Source organism: Fusarium graminearum, chromosome 1 (assembly GCF_000240135.3).
Source record: "Fusarium graminearum PH-1 chromosome 1, whole genome shotgun sequence".
Classification (NCBI taxonomy): Eukaryota; Fungi; Ascomycota; class Sordariomycetes; order Hypocreales; family Nectriaceae; genus Fusarium; species Fusarium graminearum.
The window spans coordinates 10,574,968-10,597,191 of NC_026474.1; the positions used below are offsets into that span (position 1 = coordinate 10,574,968).

Consider the following 22,224-nt stretch of genomic DNA (forward strand, 5'->3'; position numbering starts at 1 on the left):
GGCGCTGGAGCGCTCCATCTTTGGGTCCCGGGGAAGGTTGAGGTCGGAGGTCGAGGCTTGGTTCCAGGACGTGGTATCACTAGAGGTACCAGATCGAGAGTTGTCTTGTTCGTCCATGTTTGGCGGTCGCAAGCCTAAGCCATTGCTTGTCCACATCCACATTCACGCGCCCGTCCCGCATTGAGGTGAAAGAAACAGCAATGGTAGTGGGTTTTTCGCTAATAGGGTCGGTGTCTAAGGCTAGGTTTTGGGTGTGCCTCGAGGGCTTTCTTTGTTGCGGGTGAGGGGAAGCGATTAGATGACAAGTGCCGTCTCAATGAGGGTCGGTATCGAAAGCTGGCGATGGGAGTATTATGGTCAAACGACGTCAGATAGTGCGCCTATCGTGAATGTCGTCGGGTGCTAGAACCGATTGTTGAGAGATCTCATAAATCAGTGACTGGTTGCGGGGAGGGCTTGTTAGTTAGTTTGTGCATGGAAAGAATCGAATCGCAAACTGGACGGGACTAGACTCGGCTGGACTGGCGACTGGGTCGGGCGACAGTGGAGGGGGGGGGCCAGCATACAGGTTGGTTGGAACTGCACTAAAACCAAACAGGCCAGTCGGGAGAGAAAGGGAAAACGAATGGAAAAAAGAATGAAGAAGCCAAGAATACACATACATTGATAAATATCCCAATACAGCAAAAGCAAGACGCGAGACCAGTATGAATGACGATAAGCGTAGGTGCGCTCAGACAGTCAACGAGCAAGTTTCCAGGTATGCAACGCACTTGTTCAGGTCGTTTAGAAAGGAATCGAATTGCGGTGAGTTAAGTCGAGATGAGTAGAGGTTGTGTCTTTATGCAAGGTACAGACACAGACAGGCAAAGACAAGAGTTGGAGAAGCAGAAAGGTGAGAGAATGCAACACAATGAGTCAACCAGAGGTGTTTGTGTACATTTGAAGGGAAAGGGAAATGAGAAGCAGAGAACAAACGTCGCCACGCAGGTATATCTTTCAGTGTCAGGTCTAGTCAAGTCGAGTCAACCCAAGTCAAGTCAAGACAAAGTCGAATGTCATGTCCATCTCTCTACGGATATAGACCCAAGGACTCGGCACAGAGCCAATGAGTTCGCCTTGTCTGCCCGCAAGCTCAGGCTTAAGCGTACATACAGCAGCCGTAGCCGAGAAAAGGCCCTTGTTTTCCATCGTTGCCAGCACCAGAACCAGCCACCCTTGAACACTGCCCTAGTCGCTGTGGTAGGGGTCTTTGTATCTTTTCCTGACCATGAGGGAGGGATGAGGAACCCAGGTTGACCTTGAAGAGTCTTATTAGGCTATAGCACAAGGCACTCTATCTCGAACAACTGCCGGAGGTTGATGGGTTTTGACAGTTTGACAGTTTGACATTTAATCTCTTTTTTTTGATAGCTATCGGATTAATTATCTAAAAATCTGCATCTTTTGTTCCCAAGTCTTGGCTCGGCTTCGAGAAGCGGGGATTCAGCAGATAACCTTGGACAGTCTGTGTTTTTTTCTGCTGCCGATCCCCAGCCAGCCCAGGCATGCAGCCTCTTTTTTTTCGGCTTTAGATCTGGCGTTGAGGGTCGATATCCAATCATTTTATTTACTTGTCTCTTTCTAATTGCAGGAAGATGCCGAGACAGGGCGGGCCGTGGCGAGAAAAAGGGGACATCATCTTACATGCACTACGACGACTTTACATGTCAGTTACAGACTGTTTCAACCAACTATTTTGCATTTTACCTTGTGGGATATTTATCGTGACAGCATCCGGAGTAAGTGGAGAGTCAAAGCCTAGTAATACCTAGTAAAGCATGACTGATGATGGTCATGCTTAACAAAAAGGATGAAAAAGAAATACAGGCCCTGTAAGTTGGGATCATGAACCAGGGCCGGGTGGTTCATGATCCTGGTTATGGGCACGCAACGCAGCACGCAACAGTGGAGGAGTGGGGAGAGTTTAGAGAGACAGCGGATCTCTACAACATTAGCTACAGGTGCTTTAGCTGCTAAGGCAGTGGAGGCTAGTGCCAGTCCATCAGTCAGCCAGCTTAGCTGATGGGCGGACTTTCCACTTGATGGATAGCTTAGAGGTAGGTAGGAAGGCAGCACCCTACGTATTCGTCTCTCTCTCTCTTATCCCTTTGATTAATGACCTGCCAAAGTTGGACCATTTTAGTAGTACATTCTCTATACGCTCTGATCCATCATATTGGTTCCTGTTTTCTCACCCATAACTGCCTTGATATATGCCAACATCATCAACCATCAACCATCATAATCACACAGCGCCGCACAACATCCCTTGTTCGAGTTTCATCCCAAGTCGCCCAGTGTTTCCACCAAATCCCGACGTCCCTGTCGATAGCCCCGTCGTAAATACACAGAGAAACAAGGATCTTTCGGATGCTTTCTACCAAAGAGATGGATTGCCCGCGGATGAGCTTTTCCAGTAAAGGCTCTCCTTGCGACTGTAACAGCTACCTGGACCACGGTAATGTGGGATAAAAAGACATCACCTGGATACCCTTATCCCGGACGACCCGCCAGCTGGGAACAGGGCACTTCACAAGTACAAACTACACACATCTCAACGTTCGCTAGCTTCAACACAATAGTCTATCGTCACTCGGGGATAGCTATGACTGACTCGAACTGTAGATCACTCCTTCGTAAAGGCTGCAAGCTTTAGTTACTAGGCATAAAATAGAGCCAAAGGAGCTCAGGAGTTTCTAGTTCCTGGCGTCAAGCTGTCAGCTTATTTGCGGGCGTAGGATGGGAATAATCAGCCGGAATGTCACCCGGGAGGTCTCATCCTTTGCCCGCAGCGAGCGAACGGGCTGATAGCATCACTTTGCTTCGTTAGCATCTACGCAACTCAAACTTGAGCAGCCGCTAGTGAGAACTTCCTAGTTCCGTCACATCTCTTTTCGTTCCTGAGTCTCTAACTCTAACTGGTCCGAGAACGAGATCGACAATTATAAAAAAAGCAGACAGGCCAGGGGGCGGGCATCGGGGAAGCTGGAACCATGAAAAGTCACATCAATATTGGACCTGGCCTCTTTCTCTTGTAGCTACGCCCAAAATTTCCGTTTATACGACCGATAGTATTCGTGTTCCTGGCATATATCACTGAGAAACTTAAGATTTGAGGCCCGATTCCCCCACATGGCCATCGCTTTCTCGTAGTCAACAGTTCTTGGCAGGGCTAGAGGACGAAGAACAAGAGATGACTTTCATCTTCTCTCCAAATACAACGATACGCCGGTCGTCAAAGCGTATCTCATTCGTACTTGAACGTATCGGCTTTTGTTGATAGGGCTTTCTCGTAAATATTCCGCCCCTGGTATCCCTATCATGGTCCGGGAATAAGCTGAGATATGATATTGATGCCCTGAATTCACGGCATAGCACTACACGTATCCATATCCTGCTAGACTAATGCTAGTAGTACTAGTTGTTCTCATAGCTGTTTGCAGTGACCAAGGCAAGAAGACTATGCATTCCTACCCAATCCAATAAAGTTACATCCAAAAGGTAAGGCTGTTGTTGGTTCTAACAACGCGGGTCCTCAGTCCCGTCCCGGCGGCGTGGGACATATGTACCATTCGCACGTGCATGTAACATCTGCAGAAGAGCCTCTCTCGATCTTCATAGGCAGATACAGTAGATGATATTTACTTTTTTCTAGCTACGTTCCATGGCCCATCAAGATTCGGCATCCTACGTGTCAACACCAGACCCTGTCGTTAGTGAAATTTGACTTTACCGCGTTTCTTTTTCTTCATGCCGCGATGTTACATAGTTGTCACAAATTTGGGTAGAGGGCCTCTCGCTTACACGAGCATCATCAATCACATCTCGCCCCCCGGATCATGCCTCCGCCAGCCGAATGCTTCTGGAAGACTCAACACAGGTTGGGATTAGTTGGAGCAGGGGCGGGGGGGCGGGGGGGCGGGGGGGCGGATACCAATCAGTCGAGATTGTTTTGTTCCCAGCTTTATGTATTATACAAACTTGCCTGACCGCGTCCCCATTTGCGGCCTCCGTAATCCAAGCACAGTCCATCGCTCGACCTGAGAGTCTTTCGAAACATCTTCAGCTCACGAGCGTATCAAGCAAGCAGCGCCTCGGGCAACACAAGCACACCGCTTGTTATCAATACAGATTTCAATGGCTGAATCAAAACATTGTCTGTGTCTCCATGCATATTATGTCCTTTTCAGGTCGTCGTCATGGCTGATACCAAACATCCATGTCTCATGTAGTGCCACGCCATTAGTTGCAGGAATCTGCATTGAGTAAAGAATCTCGTCTACGAGATCCACCGTTCTAGTATATTCATCGGGGTTTCTCGTTGAAACATCCACTAGAGTATCCAGTTCTGGAGACTGCCGGCAAACGTTTTGTCGTGATAATCATGCCCTGTTCCATCAAGACCACTCATGACATGAAAAGATCCACCATGTTGATGCGTGTGTGATCTCACTGCAAGATGAACGCTTACGTCTCCCTCGTAGTCACGGCAGATACATTCGCCGTTTCAGAACTGGCTCGTCAACCAAGGACGGACGTTTGTGATCATTCTGTGTATGGAGACAATGCCTTGGTCGGAAGTCAAATATAGAGTCACACATGACATCCATTAACCGTGTTTCCGTCCTAACATTTATGGTGCGACATTAAGGTCACATCCTACCCTGAACCTTCACACGCTGATAATCACTCAAAATGATGGACAAGGCTGGATCAAAATGCAAATTCAATACTTGACTGCCAACTCGTGGCGGTTTTTTGTATTTTCCTCATATCAGAAAACAAGACGACAACGGCCAAGAAAGCATGGCATATGTACAAATGCCTGTATCGCGGAAACGTCTCGACGCCTAGTAGAACTTCCTCTTCAAACTCCCAATTGCCAGATCCCAGTGTTTCCTTTCCCCCAAAATGACGATGCCCAGGAGGTATCGTAGTCGAATCGAATGAAGTGAAGAAGTATAATCACCAAATGGTAAAAAAGAAATAGAGAAAAAGAGTTGCATTTGCTGTGTGGATATCATTGCTCCCCCTGGGGTGTCTTTATTTCAATCACGCTGAATGTTGCATTTAACGAAGGTGGGAGCTCTCAATTGGGCTTGCAGGACCGCTGCGGACATGGCTGAGATCAGTGCTGCCAGTTCTTCGCAGAGCTTGGCTCATTGTCTCAATGTTCAAATCGCCCCCTGAAACGTTGAGCTTGAGGTTGTTGATGCTCGTTGGGCTACCCAGGGGTCTTCGTGAAGGGCTCAACTCGATGCCCTTCATACTGCCGGGGTTGCTCGTAGGAGGGCTAGTCTCGGGTCCTTGGCTCGACACAGGTGACCGAATGGGTGAAGGTGAACGGTTCATTGCTGCCGGCAGAGATGTAAGACCTGCAAGGTGGATGCTGTCGCGGGAGCCCGCAATACCTGAGGAAGGATTGTGTTCAGCTTGTACGACGTCGGCGAACGAGATGAATGATAGTCTGCGCACGTCGGCGGAGTCCAAGGACCCATAATTGGAAGCGTTGTCGGTCGAAACAGCGTCCCGGTCAGCAAAGGAAGCGAGTTCCGCTGCCCACTCACTCGCAGACGGATCGTACGAGGGGAGGCCAGTGTTGGCCCCTGTGACTGTCACCGCGGCGGGTTGATGCGAGCTGTGAGTCACAATCTCGACCGAATCAGGGTCTAGCTTGTGATTCGTGATGGCTTCGGATGCATCATCAAGGACGGGAGGAATGTAGTTCTCGGTTTGAATGTGCGTCGGGATGGCTGGGGAGTTGGGCAGGATAACAGAACTCTCCTGTACATCACGCTCAAATATCTGGGATGTAGCTGGCGACGACAATCGTGGAGAGCCGGTAAAGCCGCGACTCGGGGATGTTGGCATAGTGAAACTCTGATCGCCAGTAGGGGACCGTGATGGGTGGTTTGAGGATAGCTTGGAAGCGTCTCGAGATAGAGATGGGCTGGTGGGGTTGGAATTTGCGTTGGAAGGAATTTGAGATTCGTTGCGTGATTCAGTCTTGGCTTCGTTGGAATCGGTTTTTGAATCAGATTTTGTGAGCGTCGATGACTTCTTCTTACCGAGACCAAACAAGCCACGCATCTTGCTCTTTCCGTCCTTCTTTGTGTCTTCGCGCTGGCTACCCATTTCTGTGTTGAGTTCGCTGGCTCGAGGCGTTGAATCGCCTAGCCGCTGGTCGTCATATCGATCATCGCGGGAAATGGGCGCAGCTTCGGCAAGGCTCATATTGACTTGTAGGTTAGCTCACGTGGTGAGCTATAGACACTGGTGTTCAGTGGTGGAATATATACGACAGATAAAAGGTCGTCTGGTGGACTGTTGAACGAGGCACAGTCAGTAACGAAGGTCGTGGAATACAGTTCTAAGTTCGACAAGCGAGAGGAGTGGGACGATAGGCCGGGGGAGATGGTATAAGTACGAAGGTACTAGGTACGGTGCAGCAACCAACCGAGTCAAAATCGGGAACGGGAAAGTAAAAAGGAATAAGCAAAAACGGCCGTGCGGAACTGAGACTCTGGGCTACTGTATAATTTCTGTTTTCTGTTCCTGCCGCCACTTCGGCTGCCCTTGGGAAGTGGGAGAAACATTGAGTATTGGATTGGATGATTGCACAAACCTTTTTGAGACTAATGACCTGTAAAACAGCCCGTAGCTCCCGGTACAATACTGGGGACCTCCGTAAACAAAGACCCGCAACGGCCAGCGCTAAGGGTCGCTATGGATGAGGTTTGGAGTTGGAGACTTGCTACTCGCGGCAATGCCGTTTGATTGTCCCGTCGAGCCGCCGTCTGGTATTCGGATAGCGTCGATTACGTCTTGAGATGATCAAGACCGGAAATAGTCCTTTTTTATTTTTTTATTCTTTGCTTCGTCCAAGTTGACGAGGCAATCGTGGATGGATGGTAGGATTGCGGAAATGCGAAAAGAAGAGGGCGGGCTGAGACGATGTACGTTGGTACCTAATGGCTGCAGCGTGCGTATTCGTGCAGTGGAAGGGAGATGAGAGACCCGATAGGTACCAAAGGCTATTGTTATTGTTATTGCTTTTTGTTTTTCGTCGGATGCCGCTCGCTTCTTTACCCTATTTAAAGGTAGTTGTAGTAGTAGTTGCAGGGGTTCTTCCAAGATGGGTGTTGTTTATTCGTCTATTGTCTGCCGAGATGAACGAGAACAGAACAATAAGAGAAGGGAGAGAGAGGGGATGAGACAAGTCAGATTCTTTTGGGAAACCGGGACTTGAAGAAGAGGGGACGACGATATGATATCTAAAGGAATGAGGGAGGGGGCGGACAGCGGCGTAGCGTAGGTGGCTTCAGAGCTTCAATCTTTTGGAGGATCAGCGCACTTTGATCAAGGCACGGGATCAACTCAAGGCACGCACTCGGACTATCCCAGTAGCCAGGGCAGTATGATGGGATGGGATGGGGCAATTTTGTGAGTTGCCGTCGCACGGAAGGCAGAAAAGAAATATCCACTACCTTCCATGTCTTTTCTTTTTACTAACTTTGCCAGGGACGAGAGATTTAATTGCAAGTTGCATTTGACCACGGGACCTTGACGCTCTGCCAAGTTGAGCCAACGAACGACATTTTCTCGTCTGTTGATGTCAAGTCAAGCCTGGGAAAAAACCTGCTTGTCAGGGATGAAACGGGAGATACATCGAGATGCCATACATGTAATGCAATGCAGTGAAAAGGGTCGGCCTACAAGGTGACCACGTTTTGAAATCTCGTCCTTCCAGATGTTCTGTTGGTTAAGCCATGTTGTGATCCTACATTGCATGTTACGTATGTCTGGTACCGGGCTGCACGAATCCTGCCTATGTATTTGTGTGTATGCATGCATGCAGGCATGCAGTCAACAAGGGGACTCTCGTCCATGCAAGTCAGGCACCAGACCCGAAAGCCAGTGTTCAAGGGACTTTTACTTTTAAACCCAAGAATACGAAAGTCAGCCCTGGGCTTCTCATCTCAGATGCTAAGGGAATGATCCGATGGGCTCAAATATCCCTTTGTTACCTTGCAATCTCATGATATTTTAGCCTCTCTCTTCGGACGCTTACAATATTCGCAAAATAACATGTGGTTGCTATATTGGGCTCAGTCAAGCCATTATCTCCCTCAAATTGACCACCACTGTCTTTCCTTGGAACGGTTGGGTGACAGCCGTCATCATCTTGGTCACCTTTCTTATCACACATCCCATGCCGTTGCTGTCACCAACCTCACAACCTGGCCATGACCCCGCTACCGGCATGGACCTCGTGACAACTCCTTCAGGGCTGTTCTCTCACGCCCTGGCAGAATGCCATAGCAAGGGGTAAAGATCCGCGCGTATCTACATCAAAAGATGAGAATCAACCAGGGAGATGGGTGAAAACGCCTGCCCTGCTTGTGTATCGATGGGTTGCGTTTTTTCGTCCCAAACATCAACAACCATCGACAACACCAAAAGCACAATCTGCGATGCGACCATTGGGTTTCGCTTTCAGACCCATTTTTAGAACTCAAGCTTTTTGACATGCCATGTGCCGAACCCCTTTTTCCCTGTCATAATTCGCCACTGATAAGGGGTCGCTGATCAGTCCCTCCACAATCATCTCCAGTGTTCCCAAGAAAAGAAATTGTGAGATCTGCTCGATGTACTTGGAAATTGAAACAAGGGATTCGTCAGCTGCTAGTCGAGGTTTCAGTATTATTGGCAGCGCGGGAGGTTAAATCCACGAGGGGTCAAACCAGTAGCTTGGACGGAAACAGTCAACTTTGCCAAGAGGGGCATTCCAGTTAAGAGCCGACGTCATAGTTTAATGAGCTCTAGGGATGCGGCCTAATGCTCTTCCGATATCCGAAAGACGGTCATGTGACACTCACTGGACAATCCACGTGATGAGAAATGGGCGAGGCTTGTGTTAGGTAAGCGAATTTGTAGTGGCAGAAACTTCAGATCTTGGACTTCAAGGTGTTTGGCAGGGTCCAGCTAGAACCACACGACACGCCAATTGCCGTGGCCAATCGTCTTTAACCCAGTGCACGAGGTCCATACGAGAATCCAACACCTCAACCAGCACTCCCATACCCTACGTGCTCCTAGACGTTTCAATTCGTCGTTATAAAACTTCAAAACACATCATGGAGTTCCGAACTCTCGCACGACCAGCGGCTCGGCTACTTAGCCCTCGCCCATCAGGCCTTCCTATCATTCCCTGCCGTGGCCACAAGACGACAAGCCGAACGAAACGCTCTCTCAAGATCGCCCCTCACGAATCTTTCCTCCCCGACCGAAAGGCCGCCTTCCCCGCCGCCGACTCCATCATCTACAACCCTCCTTCTTCAGAGGCATCTCCTCTCCACACACCCTTCCTCTTCCTCCCTCCCAACGATGCGCGCCGTGTAGCCCTCACAAAACTTCGACACACTCCCGGTTCTCCCCTAGAGCCTCTCTCATCGAGCAAGCTACCCCCACAGATGAAGTACAACCGCCGCAGTCCCAACTACAACCTCACTGCTGCCGACATCAAGGAGATGAAGCAACTAAGGCAAGAAGACCCCGAGACATGGACTGTCAACAAGCTTGCTGAGAAGTTTGGCTGCTCTGTTATCTTCGTAAAGATGGCGGCTCCCGCACCTGAGAACCACCTGGAGAATGTCAAGCGCAAGCTGGAGAGAAGGGAGTCTCGATGGGGTGCTATCCGAACCAACGCAAGAGAGGAGCGCAAGAGGAGGACGGAGATGCTGTACCGTGGAGAGTTGTAGGGTGTGTCTTTTTGAGGTGTGAATGAAGTGGCCCAGCGATCATCTATCAAACTTGTATAAACACATAAAATCGCCAGGAGCTTATGTAGGATTATGATTATGGGAAGCTGTGAAATGTGAATCATGCTGGATTCAACCCATTAAGTTGGGTAAACTCTCTGTATAATGCCAAAAATACCAATGAACCACATAACACAACGGTCTCCCATGTTGATTTTGTACATGATGATACGTCACCTCTCATTAAACTTGTGACCTGCAAATGTACAATTTTCTCACTCCATACCACTTCTTACTTGCTCGTAGCAGATGGATAGTTCGTGAATAATATACTCATGCCGGTACAGGTCAACATTACAGTCAAAAACATCAAGTGTAAGTGCATTCATTTATTATTCTTTACTTGAAACAAACATATGTCTAAGTCTTCTTATATACTTCATGTTTGTAGCATACAAGGTTGATCGGTCCCAACAGGTCATTACTGTAAAAGTCGCTTACAGCAACCGAACTCTCACTAATACTTATGCCTACCTATATATCGTTTATGAGATAACTCAAACCCACGCCAAGTAACTCAATCCAGCTTCATCTCAACAGACCTGATAGATGACGTTCGTCGACTACTTCCTGCGTCTGAGGATGATGAAGAGGGTGGCTCATTGAAGACATCCTTTTCACCAGGAATAACACGATTGCACCAACCGCACCATGATCGTCGAGCACCTCTGACCTCTCGGCCAAGAACACGGCTACCACTGGAACGCTCATCATCCCACTCAGGCACACCAAGGCCGACACGCACCATGCGGACTCGCTTGCGCTTCACCACGCCGCCAATACCCTCAATCTCGTGACGGAGATAGCCAGGACCGAGAGAAGGTGACGGCGTGCGCTCGTGTGTGAGACGGAGCTGGTCGATAAGAACGTCAACCGGAGCTTGTTGCGGGTTCGAACCCGTGGCTACGTTTCCGTCCCGGGCGTCCTCAGCATCGCAGTCGACTTGGTGTTCGACTTCTTTGGCTGCGCAACAGTTTGCTTCGCGACCGCAGACTACACCACGGTCGCCCTCGCCGATACCAGTGCCAAGACCGCCGAGAACTTCGCCGTACTGATTTCGCCAGCGCCAGATACTAGAATAGTCAGTAAAGAAATATAATGTGTAATTGAGGGTTGGAATGTACCGCTGGTAGTCATGATCTGCGGCCCGGATACTTCGCCCACATGGCTGGCAGAGCCAAACGCCATCGTCGGCGCACTTACAAACCTCTCTCGATACTAATTCTGATGAGAGAGGAATGTCTAGATCTACAGGAGCCTTGACAAGAGTTGCGATAGGCGCATGAACACAAGGCTTGCAAAGCCTTCTATGTCTCTCTTTGAGGGCGACAGAAGCCGGTGGCTTAATGGCACAGTTCTGCGAGGTGACGAGGTTAGCATATACAACCTACTCAACAATTGCCAATGTGCCTGCCGATCGCATGCATGTACATACCCGACATATCACATCTGCACATCTGCGACACTCGCCGACCATGTCACGGGCGCAATTGCCCGACTTTCCATTGTAGCTGCGGCCATCTTCCATGTAGAACCAGTTACCGGCGCGAGCACGGTAGCGAAAGGTTTCGGAACCATCGACCGGGACGTCTTCGTTCTGGCAGTGGAGGGTTGAGTTGATAAGGGTAGTGCGGTATTGAATGAGGCCATGATGAATGAGACGACAGGTGCGCGACAGAGCGTCGAGGGTGTTTAGGTCTATGGAAGAAGCAATGGCTTCGACAATGCTGTCGAGGTTCAGTAAATGGTGTTGTCATGACATGGGGTGGGGGGTATCATGATAAGGTTCGATACTCTCAATCTCGACCATGTGAAAGCATTGAGATGAAGAATTGAGTACAGAAAGGGCGGACTCACGGATAGCACTGAAACGCATTGGTGACAGGCGCTTGGAAAGTAGAAGCATCCATGGTGCCTAGCGGCTCTGGGTTGTACAATGAGTGAGGCCAAGGTCCATTCCGGCTGCTGCTAGATGACAGCAACTCGAGCTTCCTGAGGAGTAAAAGATGCTGATCTTTCTGGGAGAACTCGCTGAGCTGGGGGTCGCCATGATGTATAGGTTCCAGAACTGGCGGAAAGGCGGCCTCATGATGAGGAGGAGCGTGAGCATCGTGGACGGGAAAGCCGCCAGGGCCCGCTCCAACATCCTCGTCTTCTTCCAAATCCATAAAACGCGCCATAGCTTTTGTTTCTTTGTATACTTTTTTTTAACTAGTGATTTGCGGCTTGGCACTTTGACATGTACAGTGTGTGAAGAAAGACAAAACCCCGGGATCTGACAAGTAGAGTGAGCACGGGGCGTGTGCGTTCTCAATTCAGATGGGCGGTAGACCGGATGTTGAAGGCTGGATGAGAGAAGCAGGGATGGTTATGATGCGATGCGATGCGATATGAATTGGGGCTAGACACGGCAAAGGAAGGTATGCAGTGAATTGTAGGTCAGTCGGATCAAAGTCAGGGAGGGGGTGTAGGAAGAAGATGCACAGAAAGACAGAGAGAGAAAAGAGAATGTGTTGTTATCGTATTGTCTTGTTTACGGAAGGATTAATGTTTCTGAGTGTGACGGCTAACGTAACGCAGCTGATGGGAAACTGGGATCCCAAGAGTCAGCAACAAGAAACAAGTGGGTTCTTTTGTTCTTTTTTTGGTTTATGCTAGCAGTAACAGTCGTAGTTGAAGCGGGGATACGACAGTTGGTATATAGAACGATAGTAGTTATGATGTGACTTTGACATAAGCCATTGAATGAGTTTTCATCAATTGATCAAACCATTGAGTGAGAATCCTATAGTCGTAATTGATGAGAACAAACTAAATAATGGATGATGATGATAATTGCCATCAACAGGTATCTCGTCAACTAAGGTCAAGGCTGCATCAGTCACTTGATACCAGCCACATATAAACTAGTATGTCTATGGTAAAGTCCAGGACCAATTCGTGAAGCTTGACAAAAGACCGATTCAAGCCTAGCTGTTATTGTCTGTACCTGTACCTGTCCATCATGGAAGCGAACCAAACAAGACCCCCTCCCCCCTCTTTTGCTCTTTCTATAGTATCCGTCAATCCCTACTCTTCCGAAAGACTCGAGTGGGGACGGAGACTTGTCAGGTTGTAATAGCTCGAGTTTTTTCACCGAAGAATAAGACCATGCATACATATACAATCCAGCGGTGACGGATTTAGATTCACCTTGGGAACACAACACCAACAACGCAATGCAATGCAATACTTTTACGATCAAGAATACCAATCGGAATCCCTTCTTGCCAAGTCATGCGGGGGTGTACAAAAAGCCAACTCCACGTGTTTTCACTCGTCATGAGACGAGCAGAGTTTCCCATGTCCGCAGCGTAAACCATGCATGTTGCTACAAATTGCAGCTTTATTACCGTTCAAACTGACAATAAGGAAAGTTCTTCAAATTTCAGTTACGTACAATACCATGTCTGGGCCACAGATCATCACAATGTGCGAGCAGAAAATTGCGACACGGTTGCCGGTCTCGGATAGCAACCCCATGCCCATCGCATCTTATCAATCTAATCTCTCTCAAGTTACCCCATACTTGACGCCAATTATACCCACCGACAGACTTGACAGGTGAAGAAGTTTTGTTGAGCGTACGTAATAGTCTCTCAGCTCGGGTCAAGAATTGCGTGGCTCGGAATTACATTCCTATAACGACGCCCCGGGATTTGGCTTGGGCCTTTCAGGGCCAAGACTAGGTTTATTCTAGAATGTCTTGTGCTAGTTTCTGTATGTACACAGGGATTGCACATATTTATCGTAAAAGCCGGTTGTTCTGAGTTGGCGGTAAGTAAATAGTGAGCTAGTAGATCTAGGAAGCATTCAACAACAACAGAACCAGAGCGCTTTACTAGATACGACTTGCCAGCTGGAGATGTAGGGAACTCAAATTATGGCCATAACAAGGTTCTGACCTCTTCATGTGGTGGGACAATCCTTGTCATCACTTTAATAACCTGGAGTCAACCATTCGAGTGAATCACAGTCGTTGTGAGAATACACTGATTTCAATGAAACCCGATATTATTCTCCCGAGCCTGTATCAATGCTCAGTCTTGAATTGTTATCAGATCTACACTAGTTAGGTTGTTTGATGTTATTTTTGCCGTCCCCATCACTGTCTATGTTTCATCTACACTCCACGTCTAGTCAATATTTCATGGCCCTTGTTCAAATGCTGGGGCTGGCACATAACCACTGGTCTTTTCTGTATAAGCCAAATAGTTCATTTGCATAAACTGTCCGCAACGAGTTGTGCCCTCTTTGACACGCAAGTGGAATTCGTGTCCGGCACTCCCGCAAAGCTCCAAGTACGCAGCAGTCAAGGATCAGAAGGAGAGTATTTCTTAAGAAACAAGAGCAAGAAATTACCAAGTTAGTGTTATAGTTTCAGCATTCAAATGCACCAATGTTAAATAGAATATGTTGATGTGAGGCAATCAATGAGTGTTTCAACCTCGTGTACCCTATAGTCAGAGTTCAGCTCCGTTTAGTCCGTCAACTCAACACGGCAGTGCCCCAAGGTCATAATAATGATATTAGGTTTTAGAGATCAATTATGTCCTTGTCTGTTATGTATCTCAGGTACTCTTGTCAAGGGTGGTCTTTGCGACGAGAGTCTGTACATAGTTTATGGTTTAAATCATAAAGTTACATTCAATAAGATAGCAACAACTCACAGTTTCTCATTTCACCTGGTCTAATCACATTTGAAATAAGCCCTTCGCCTAAAACTGACTGGCTTGCGACTGTGTGATGATGGCTTCTTGACACAGGTTGCCTTTACCGGGCCGCCATCTATCATGAGTGACAAGTCGACATGTCAAGCCAAGCATATTGATCTATCTGAGCCTCCCGACAAGATGCCGAGTTTCGTACAAGTTTCACGAAATACTTTCCCGAGATACACATCCAATCTCGCAATGACGCGTAATTAAGATGGAAGTATGTACTTGGGACATTTGATGAACAACACTTTGGCAGTTGACTCTCAGAGTATACACCCGACATCCTTGTTCTGTGAGCATGTCTGTTCTCAAAGCTCGAGCAAACTGCAAACGCCCGTCCGATATGACTCCTTGACCTTTCGGTAAGCGCGGCGCTTTGAGCAATACGAAAGGCAGCATTCAAGGCTGTTGTTGAGTTTGACCCATCGGATGACGATCTTAACAATGCAGGAACAACAGCTGTTTTATTGATTGGCCCACTGATCTTCGAACCCACTTCAGTTCATCGATCCGTGCTGCGCGGATGCTACGTAGGGAGGCGAGGGAATGGATGACGAATGAGTTTGAGTTCGTCTTGACTTGCGGTAGGATGTTTGATCACAAGATACTACAAGAAGTAGTGACTAGTATATACGATGTACAAGTTGTGAAAGCTATGCTGCTAAAATAGACCCCAGAAACTCAATGACTTAAAGTCTAAAACAAATAACAGGATTTTCACCTACGTGTGCCAAACACTCAGGAACATCGTATTCGTAGGCTTACATGTTCAATAAGATTAGTATTCGTCATGTCTGTTTCTGGCCTTGAGAAGGTTTGAACGATTCCCAGTGCAGGTGAAATTGTTTACGATTAAATGTAACGTCCCGAGACTCACGGTAAAATGAATGCACGGATAGTAATCTATTAATATTGTTTCTACTTCATTTCTTTGAAACAAACCATGGCTTCGATCCTATGTAAGCAAGCATCCGCACAAGCTGACTCAGGGAAATAACCAAGTTGCAGAAGGATTAGCAAACAGGACGACACCTGCAGGTACGCAAAGTGATAAATTACAGAGACGCGATGATCCGGCCGTGCCATATCATAGCGGGATCTAACGAATGGCGCTTGCAAGGAACATGTCAGACAAGCGCGCACTTGATGGCGGTGGTGAGCTAATGCATTGATTCTAGTTCATCCTTGTCTCGGATCAATTGAGACGAAGATCATCACATCGCTGACCAAGATTTCTATCGAGGTTGTATCGTATGACACTTGGAGCTTCTAGAAAAAGATGAGACATGATTCATCGTGGAACATCGGCGATGTCCTTGATGATACACATATATGCTAAATAAAAGGTATAAGAGATACGATAAAGACAGGCAAAGGACAAAAAGAAATTCTCCGATAGTAACGAGATGGACAAAACAATTGGGTATAGTTTTAAGTGAAGGAGGCTGTGTTTGTTTCCAAAGTTGAGTGTGGTTGCGGCATCTTCAGGAAGAGATTATGCTTGTTTTGTATATGATGGATTCTATTCGATTTAGGACGAATGATGGCTCATTCGTGTGAAAACGCATGAACAAGTCATCTCAATTCGGCCATGAAGTCACTTCTGAAACGAGGTGGACGACAAGGTTGCTCGGTCTTGGGCTACGTACCAAGACTTTAAGGCTTAAGGGGTGGAATCATGAAACTTGGTCGTGATTCATGTTGAGTGAGAGTATGGAGCTTGGACCGGGGTTACCTCTGCTATTAGTCTTTATCACTGCTTTTGGTAACTTTTCAGACATGATCTTTACCGTAATTGATGATTTCTCCTAATAGAGGGTATTGTCTGTGGTATTAATTGGATTGTTGAAGTGCGAGTTGTGATGGGTTCATGATCAAGAAATCGGTATAGTCACTTTAAGCTATGGCACTAGCATTTATCCGGTAACCAAACGTCCCTCTATTTGTTTATACCTGCAACCATTCGTAGAAATGATATTCGATATTCCCGTCATGGAAAAAAAAAAGCAAACAATAAACCCTTGTCGGCCGTACCTGCCTTTTCTCTCTCGTGAGACGTTCAACCCCGCCCCCTGCCAAAACCCACTTTATGCATATTCCCGTTGCATCGCATCCCTGCATATCTTGTCTTCCAATTGAACCCTTCCATTCTCACTTACTCAACCTCGTCTCTCCGCATCAAACGCCTAAACTAAGCTCGATAGCAACATCCAACGCTACGCTATGCAGGTACACTACGACGGCTGTTGAGAATACGTTTTACGGCAAATTGCGAGGAGGATCGACGCAAGCCTCAATCGACAACTCCATCCCAGCTCTGCCTTGGAAGAACTGCTACACTGGTCATCATGACCATCCAGCTAATATAGCTGTCTCATACATACAAGTCTACACTATTGATATGTGCCATCACTAATACTCCGATACGTACCAACCAACACCAGCTTGGCTTGCCCTATTTTTGGATATGGCTACGGGAATAGTTTCACCGTTGAACGAAAACTCCGTCCACAAACAATCACTAAACAAACGCACAATAATACACCACATATGACTGCCCAAAGATCCTAGACGCTCATTAGAGCTACCGAGTCAACCGAACGGCCTACCAGTCTCATCTGGAAAGCGGCTAGCCAGGCCGACAGACGTTGTTTTTGTCGATTTCACCGCCGGAAAATTAACCTTGACAGGGCGGATGGACACCAAGGAGACATGGGGCCAGAATCCCTCCACTATCTGGAGAGGATTGCCTGAGCCTTGTGCCTAGGACCCATGGATCTCTAACGTCCATCATCCAGTCTCCAAGGCAATTCGCCCTTCGCCTAGGTCTTCGACCCCAATATGGCACCGTCTTGCCAAGTCGGCAAGGTTCTATACACCATGTCTCGTCTACAGTAAACTGAGACCTGGGCACTTTCTCAATTGAGAAATATGAGGAGGGGGGAGGCGTCAGATCCATCACGTCTCAAGTTGAGACCACCTCAATTAACCCCGATCGATGTCAAGGATGCCCGTGCTGAATCGTACTCCGCCCAAACCCATGTCACAGTTGACGCTGGGGACTTTCGTCGAGGCTGAGCAGAATTCAAGATGCTGCTTGTTGTTGCTTAAAAGCGATGCGTTCGCCGCAGCATCTCTGGTTTTCTTCCTCTTCACTTTCAATTTCAATACACTCATTAGTTTTGTTCCCCGACTTGGGCTTTTTTCTTCTCCAGTCATTCCCTTCTTACAGGTGCTTTGGTCGCCTTTTTCAGCTTGATCGCTTTTTTACTTTTTGCTCTTTGATAGAGTCATTCACTTGTTGCCAAATCAACAAAACAACAAATCCCATTAAGCGCCATTTTTGAAATCCTTCACAATGTTTATGCGAAACGTTTTTGTAGCGGCTGTCAGCCTGCAGGCTCTCGTCGAGGGCGTCGTCGCCCAGGAAAAGGTTACTCTCACCAAGTATGTCACCAAGGCCAAGGCCAAGCCTACCAACGCCTACCCGGTTCCCGATGTTCCTGAGCCTGAGGTCACCGTCATCCCTACCTCTTACATCACCGACGGTACTACTATCTTTGTCGACGAGACTGTGACCATCCCTTGCTCCAGGTGCACAGCTAGCACTGCTGGTGAAGCCGATGCCGAGGCTACCTCTGAGTTTGAGGTTATCAGCACTGTCATCACCACCGACGCTGGTGAGGTTTCCGACCAGACTGCCGAGGTGACTGTCATTCCTACTTCTTACATCACCGACGGTACTACCATCTTTGTCGACGAGACCATCACCATTCCTTGCACCAAGTGTGCTGGAGGCAAGAAGACCGAGACTGAGGCTGGTGCTGAGGAGACCTCTGAGGCTGCCGTCGAGAGCGAGGTCACTACTGGTGGTGATGCTCTGGCTCAGGGCACATCTTCTGAGGAAGCTGCTTTCGAGACCCTTTCAACTGATGTCGCTGAGGCTACTGAGTCTGGCGACGTTCCCGCTCAGACCGCCGAGGTGACTGTCATCCCTACCTCTTACATCACCGACGGTACTACCATCTTCGTTGACGAGACCATCACCATCCCCTGCACCAAGTGTGCTGGTGGCAAGAACACCAAGACTGCACCCGCCGAGGGAGCTGAGGAGACCACCACTGGTGCCGACCTCGAGGCTTCCGAAGCCCTCGGTGTTGCCACCTCTGAGGCTGCCGAGGAGGAGACCACTGTCGCTACTGGAGCTGCTGCCGAGTCCACCGCTGTTGAGAACGACACTGAGACTGCCAACACCGCTACCGATGAGGCCGCTGCCAGCACTGAGGCTGAGACCCCTATCCTCACTTCCATCATCCCTAGCGTCATCCTCACCACTGGCAACAGCCAGAACACTGTCATCTCCAAGCCCGGTCCTTTCGCGAACACCACTATGACTGCCCCTGCTGTCGTCGACACCACTGCTGTCGATGAGCTCCCCGCTGCTTCTGAGGTTGCTACCAGCAGCGCTGTTGTCAGCAAGATCAACAAGCCTGTCATCGTTGTCATCCGTGAGGTTACCATCTTCCACCGCACCATCGTCATTGGTGCTGCCTGCCCTCCTGTGAAGCGTGGCAACAAGGACGATTTCGTTGTCGGTACCGGTTCCGACGAGAAGACCTTCACTAAGATCGATGAGGCTCTTGACGATGCTTGTAGCAAGCAGGCCAAGGCTTGTGCTGAGAGCGCTGGAAAGAACTATGCCGTTACCGACTGCCAGAAGCAGCTCGAGATCTGGGGCAAAGATGCCTCTTCGACTGCCAAGGCCCCTACTGGTGACATGAAGGAGTCCACTGAGACCGCCACCGTCATCCTTCCTTCTGACGCTCCTGTTACTACTGGCAAGGATAACAAGCCTGCTGTTGGTGGTCACGTTGTCATCTCTACCCGCACCCTCACTGTCTCTGAGTCTTGTGTTATCTCCGATGGTACTCCCGTCATTGAGACCCCTGCTTCCACTGACGCCGCTGCCACCACTGTTCAGACTGCCGATGCCGAGACTACTGAGGCTGCTGCCGAGACCACCTCTGCTGGTGATGTCGCTGGCTCTACCGCTCTGGGTGTCGCCACCTCTGAGGCTCCTGAGGTCCCCGAGGTTGTCACAACTGTCACCATGACCAAGCCCAACGGCGAGGTTACCGTCACCTCCATGACCCTCACCAACGGTGTTGCCACTGGCACCGGCACTGTTGTCCACCCCGGAAACACTGAGACCAAGGTTGTCTCTGATGCTGAGACCTCTGCAGCTCCCGTTGAGACCATGCCTGTTGTCGAGACTCCCCCTGCCGCCGAGGTTTCTTCCGCTCTCGGTGTTGATACCAGCGAGGAGGCTACCACTGTTGTCACTGGAACTCAGACCGGTGTCGTTGTCATTACCATGACCAAGCCTAACGGCGAGGTCAGCCTCACCACCATGACCGTCACAGCTGGTGTCCCTACCGGAACCGGTGTTGTCACTGTTCCTGCTGCCGAGACTACTGCTGTGGAGGCCCCTGCGGAGACTTCTGAGGCTGCCGCCGAGACTTCTGAGGCCGCTGCCGAGACCACTATTGTTCCTGGTGGCCAGCAGACCACTGTCGTTGGCGACAAGACTATCACACACACCGTCACCAACCAGATCACTTCCTACGTCACCGTTGGTGTTGACACCGTTACCGCTGGCACTGAGACTATCACCAAGACCTTGACCAACGAGGTTACCCAGACCGTCACTGTCCCCAGCGAGGAGATCACCAAGACTGTCACTATGCCCGCCGGTGGAGAGGTTGTCAAGACCGTCACTCTTCCTTGCGCTGGTGAGCAGGGTGCCAACGTCGTCACCCAAGTTGTCACCATGTGCCCTGCCCCTACCACCATGGCCACTGCCTCTACCAAGGCTCCCGAGACAGTCTACGTGACCGCCACCGTCGAGGCTCAGAACATGAAGCCCGCTCCTTACCAAGCCCCTGGCCGCTTCCGCCGCATGCTCGGTCTCTGATCAACCAAAAACAAAAACAAACAAAAAAAGATGCATAGCATAGCAAAGCCAAGTTTTCCTTTCTTTACTTTCAACACTTGGAACAGGGATTTTTAGACAAATTTTGGGAATGGGTTTTCCCCCTCTTTTCATATCGAGGGTATAGCAAAGTCATCGTCGTCCTCCAGCCTTTACTTCATGCCCTGGTTTGACACCGGCGGAGATGGGGGTTTGGATGAAATAGACTTTTTGCTGAGGAATGAGAAATTTGAGAATTTGGAGTTGAACATTGAATTGTCCCTTTTGTTTTATGTGCACATGAGATTTTTTAACCTACGGGTTGTGTAACACGATGTATGTACCGCATTTCAATTAGAGAATACAGAACGCCCTACATGAACTATTTTGTCTTTTGTGAAGGGATTGATGTCTGAAGCCTGCAATTCATACTTGCTTATAATGCTCTTGAAGGTGAGGCTTCTGAATATGTCTGAAGGGTGCGTATTTTCATTCCTCTTAATGCAAATACCAAGTCGATATGAAAGACACTGTTTAAATTCTCTTGACATAAGTGAAGGCGATACACGAGTGCTAAATATAGAAGAGTTTGGTAGATTAGAGTAATTAGTATACACTTCACTGTGTATTCGAAATGCCGTAGTCACGTATACGGAACACAAATATGGGAGAGCAACGGTTCTTGTGTATTATATCCTAACCGGTATAGAATAAGAACTCATAATAGTTAACATCTCTCTAACCAAGCTTCAACCTTTCCACCCAACCATTTCCAAAAAGACACAAAACGCCCACAGAGCTCGCGAAACGATAGCGTAGCAAGCATTGTCGCCGCGAGCTCTGGTTCAACACACTATCCGCAAAGCGATGGCGTAGAAGCACTTTCGCTGCCGAGGGAATCAAGAGGGGTAAACTCGTAGGACAGCGTGTACAAACGCTGATGGGGTATCATAATAAAAAACAAAAACAAAGACGTGCACATCAAGGGAAAAGATAAAATGTCAGAATAGTCCGATGGGGTTATGAATGCTGGGAGGACGGTCTGGCTTGGCGAGGGGAGCGTGAAGATAGCGCTGAAGCATTGTCATCACGCTCTTCGCAAAGTCAGGGTATCCTCCGAGAAGCAAATCGTTGTCGAAGCCGTCGCATAGTGGTAGGAGTACCGTGTTCGAATAGGACGACGCCTCGAGAGCGAAACGATGGACCCTGGTCGGATGGATGTAAGAAGTGAATGTTGGGCATATTATTAGTATAATGCCATGTTTTTACATGCAGCTGGACCAAGAGGTTGGGCTACCGGCAGCTGCAATGCGCCAGGAATCGTCGAGCTGGGTGACTGTTGAAGATGCGATCCAGACGAGCGAATCCGGAGAGTTCTAGATGAACTTAGGTACGGTTCGACTTCTTCCAGGGAAGAGATCGGAAACCGCGCTCCTGACCCTCTCGTCGAGCTGCACCATCCTCAAACTCGCTGGCCGAGTCGGACTGAAGCTTGCTGCTGGCTGGGTTACCAAAGTACGCAAGAAGAGCCTTCATAAGGAACGAGCTGATGATGCTCATGCACAAGATTCCAATCATGGTGTAGTTGCTCTTGCGGTACTGGCGGGGACCAGGAGCGGCGTCCTCGGGCCAG

General features: G+C 48.7%; 5 protein-coding genes across 5 annotated transcripts; 2 read left to right on the plus strand and 3 right to left on the minus strand.

Moving 5' to 3' along the window:
- Window positions 1-4,594: 4,594 nt before the first annotated feature.
- On the minus strand, window positions 4,595-6,276 carry FGSG_10354 (uncharacterized protein; the record flags this gene model as incomplete). Its single annotated transcript, XM_011321019.1, has 1 exon — window positions 4,595-6,276. One exon carries the CDS (start codon window positions 6,274-6,276, stop codon window positions 5,113-5,115), a length of 1,164 nt encoding a protein of 387 aa, XP_011319321.1. The 3' UTR covers window positions 4,595-5,112.
- A 2,486-nt stretch (window positions 6,277-8,762) lies between these two features.
- FGSG_10355 (uncharacterized protein) lies at window positions 8,763-9,982 on the plus strand. The gene has a single exon (XM_011321020.1). It carries the CDS (start codon window positions 9,180-9,182, stop codon window positions 9,801-9,803), a length of 624 nt encoding a protein of 207 aa, XP_011319322.1. The 5' UTR covers window positions 8,763-9,179; the 3' UTR covers window positions 9,804-9,982.
- A 377-nt stretch (window positions 9,983-10,359) lies between these two features.
- FGSG_10356 (uncharacterized protein) lies at window positions 10,360-12,365 on the minus strand. The gene is made up of 4 exons (XM_011321021.1): window positions 11,721-12,365; window positions 11,299-11,590; window positions 10,988-11,220; window positions 10,360-10,936 (listed from the first exon to the last, which is right to left on the minus strand). The coding sequence occupies exons 1-4, from the start codon at window positions 12,041-12,043 to the stop codon at window positions 10,381-10,383; spliced, it is 1,404 nt and encodes a 467-aa protein (XP_011319323.1). The 5' UTR covers window positions 12,044-12,365; the 3' UTR covers window positions 10,360-10,380.
- Window positions 12,366-17,978: 5,613 nt separating this feature from the next.
- Window positions 17,979-20,594, plus strand: FGSG_10357 (uncharacterized protein; the record flags this gene model as incomplete). Its single annotated transcript, XM_011321022.1, has 1 exon — window positions 17,979-20,594. The coding sequence occupies one exon, from the start codon at window positions 17,979-17,981 to the stop codon at window positions 20,592-20,594; it is 2,616 nt and encodes an 871-aa protein (XP_011319324.1).
- A 662-nt stretch (window positions 20,595-21,256) lies between these two features.
- Window positions 21,257-22,199, minus strand: FGSG_13747 (uncharacterized protein). Its single transcript, XM_011321023.1, has one exon. The coding sequence runs from the start codon at window positions 22,167-22,169 to the stop codon at window positions 21,978-21,980; it is 192 nt and encodes a 63-aa protein (XP_011319325.1). The 5' UTR covers window positions 22,170-22,199; the 3' UTR covers window positions 21,257-21,977.
- Between the last annotated feature and the right edge of the window lie 25 nt (window positions 22,200-22,224).

Bases quoted from the DNA above. Each gene is read 5' to 3' on its own strand.
- FGSG_10355 (XM_011321020.1), top strand. From the start codon at position 9,180: ATGGAGTTCCGAACTCTCGCACGACCAGCGGCTCGGCTACTTAGCCCT.
- FGSG_10356 (XM_011321021.1), bottom strand. From the start codon at position 12,043: ATGGCGCGTTTTATGGATTTGGAAGAAGACGAGGATGTTGGAGCGGGC. The intron at 11,221-11,298 runs GTATGTACATGC...GTCACCTCGCAG, and splicing joins GTGCAGATGTGATATGTCGG to AACTGTGCCATTAAGCCACC. The intron at 10,937-10,987 runs GTACATTCCAAC...TGACTATTCTAG, and splicing joins GCAGATCATGACTACCAGCG to TATCTGGCGCTGGCGAAATC.
- FGSG_13747 (XM_011321023.1), bottom strand. From the start codon at position 22,169: ATGATTGGAATCTTGTGCATGAGCATCATCAGCTCGTTCCTTATGAAG.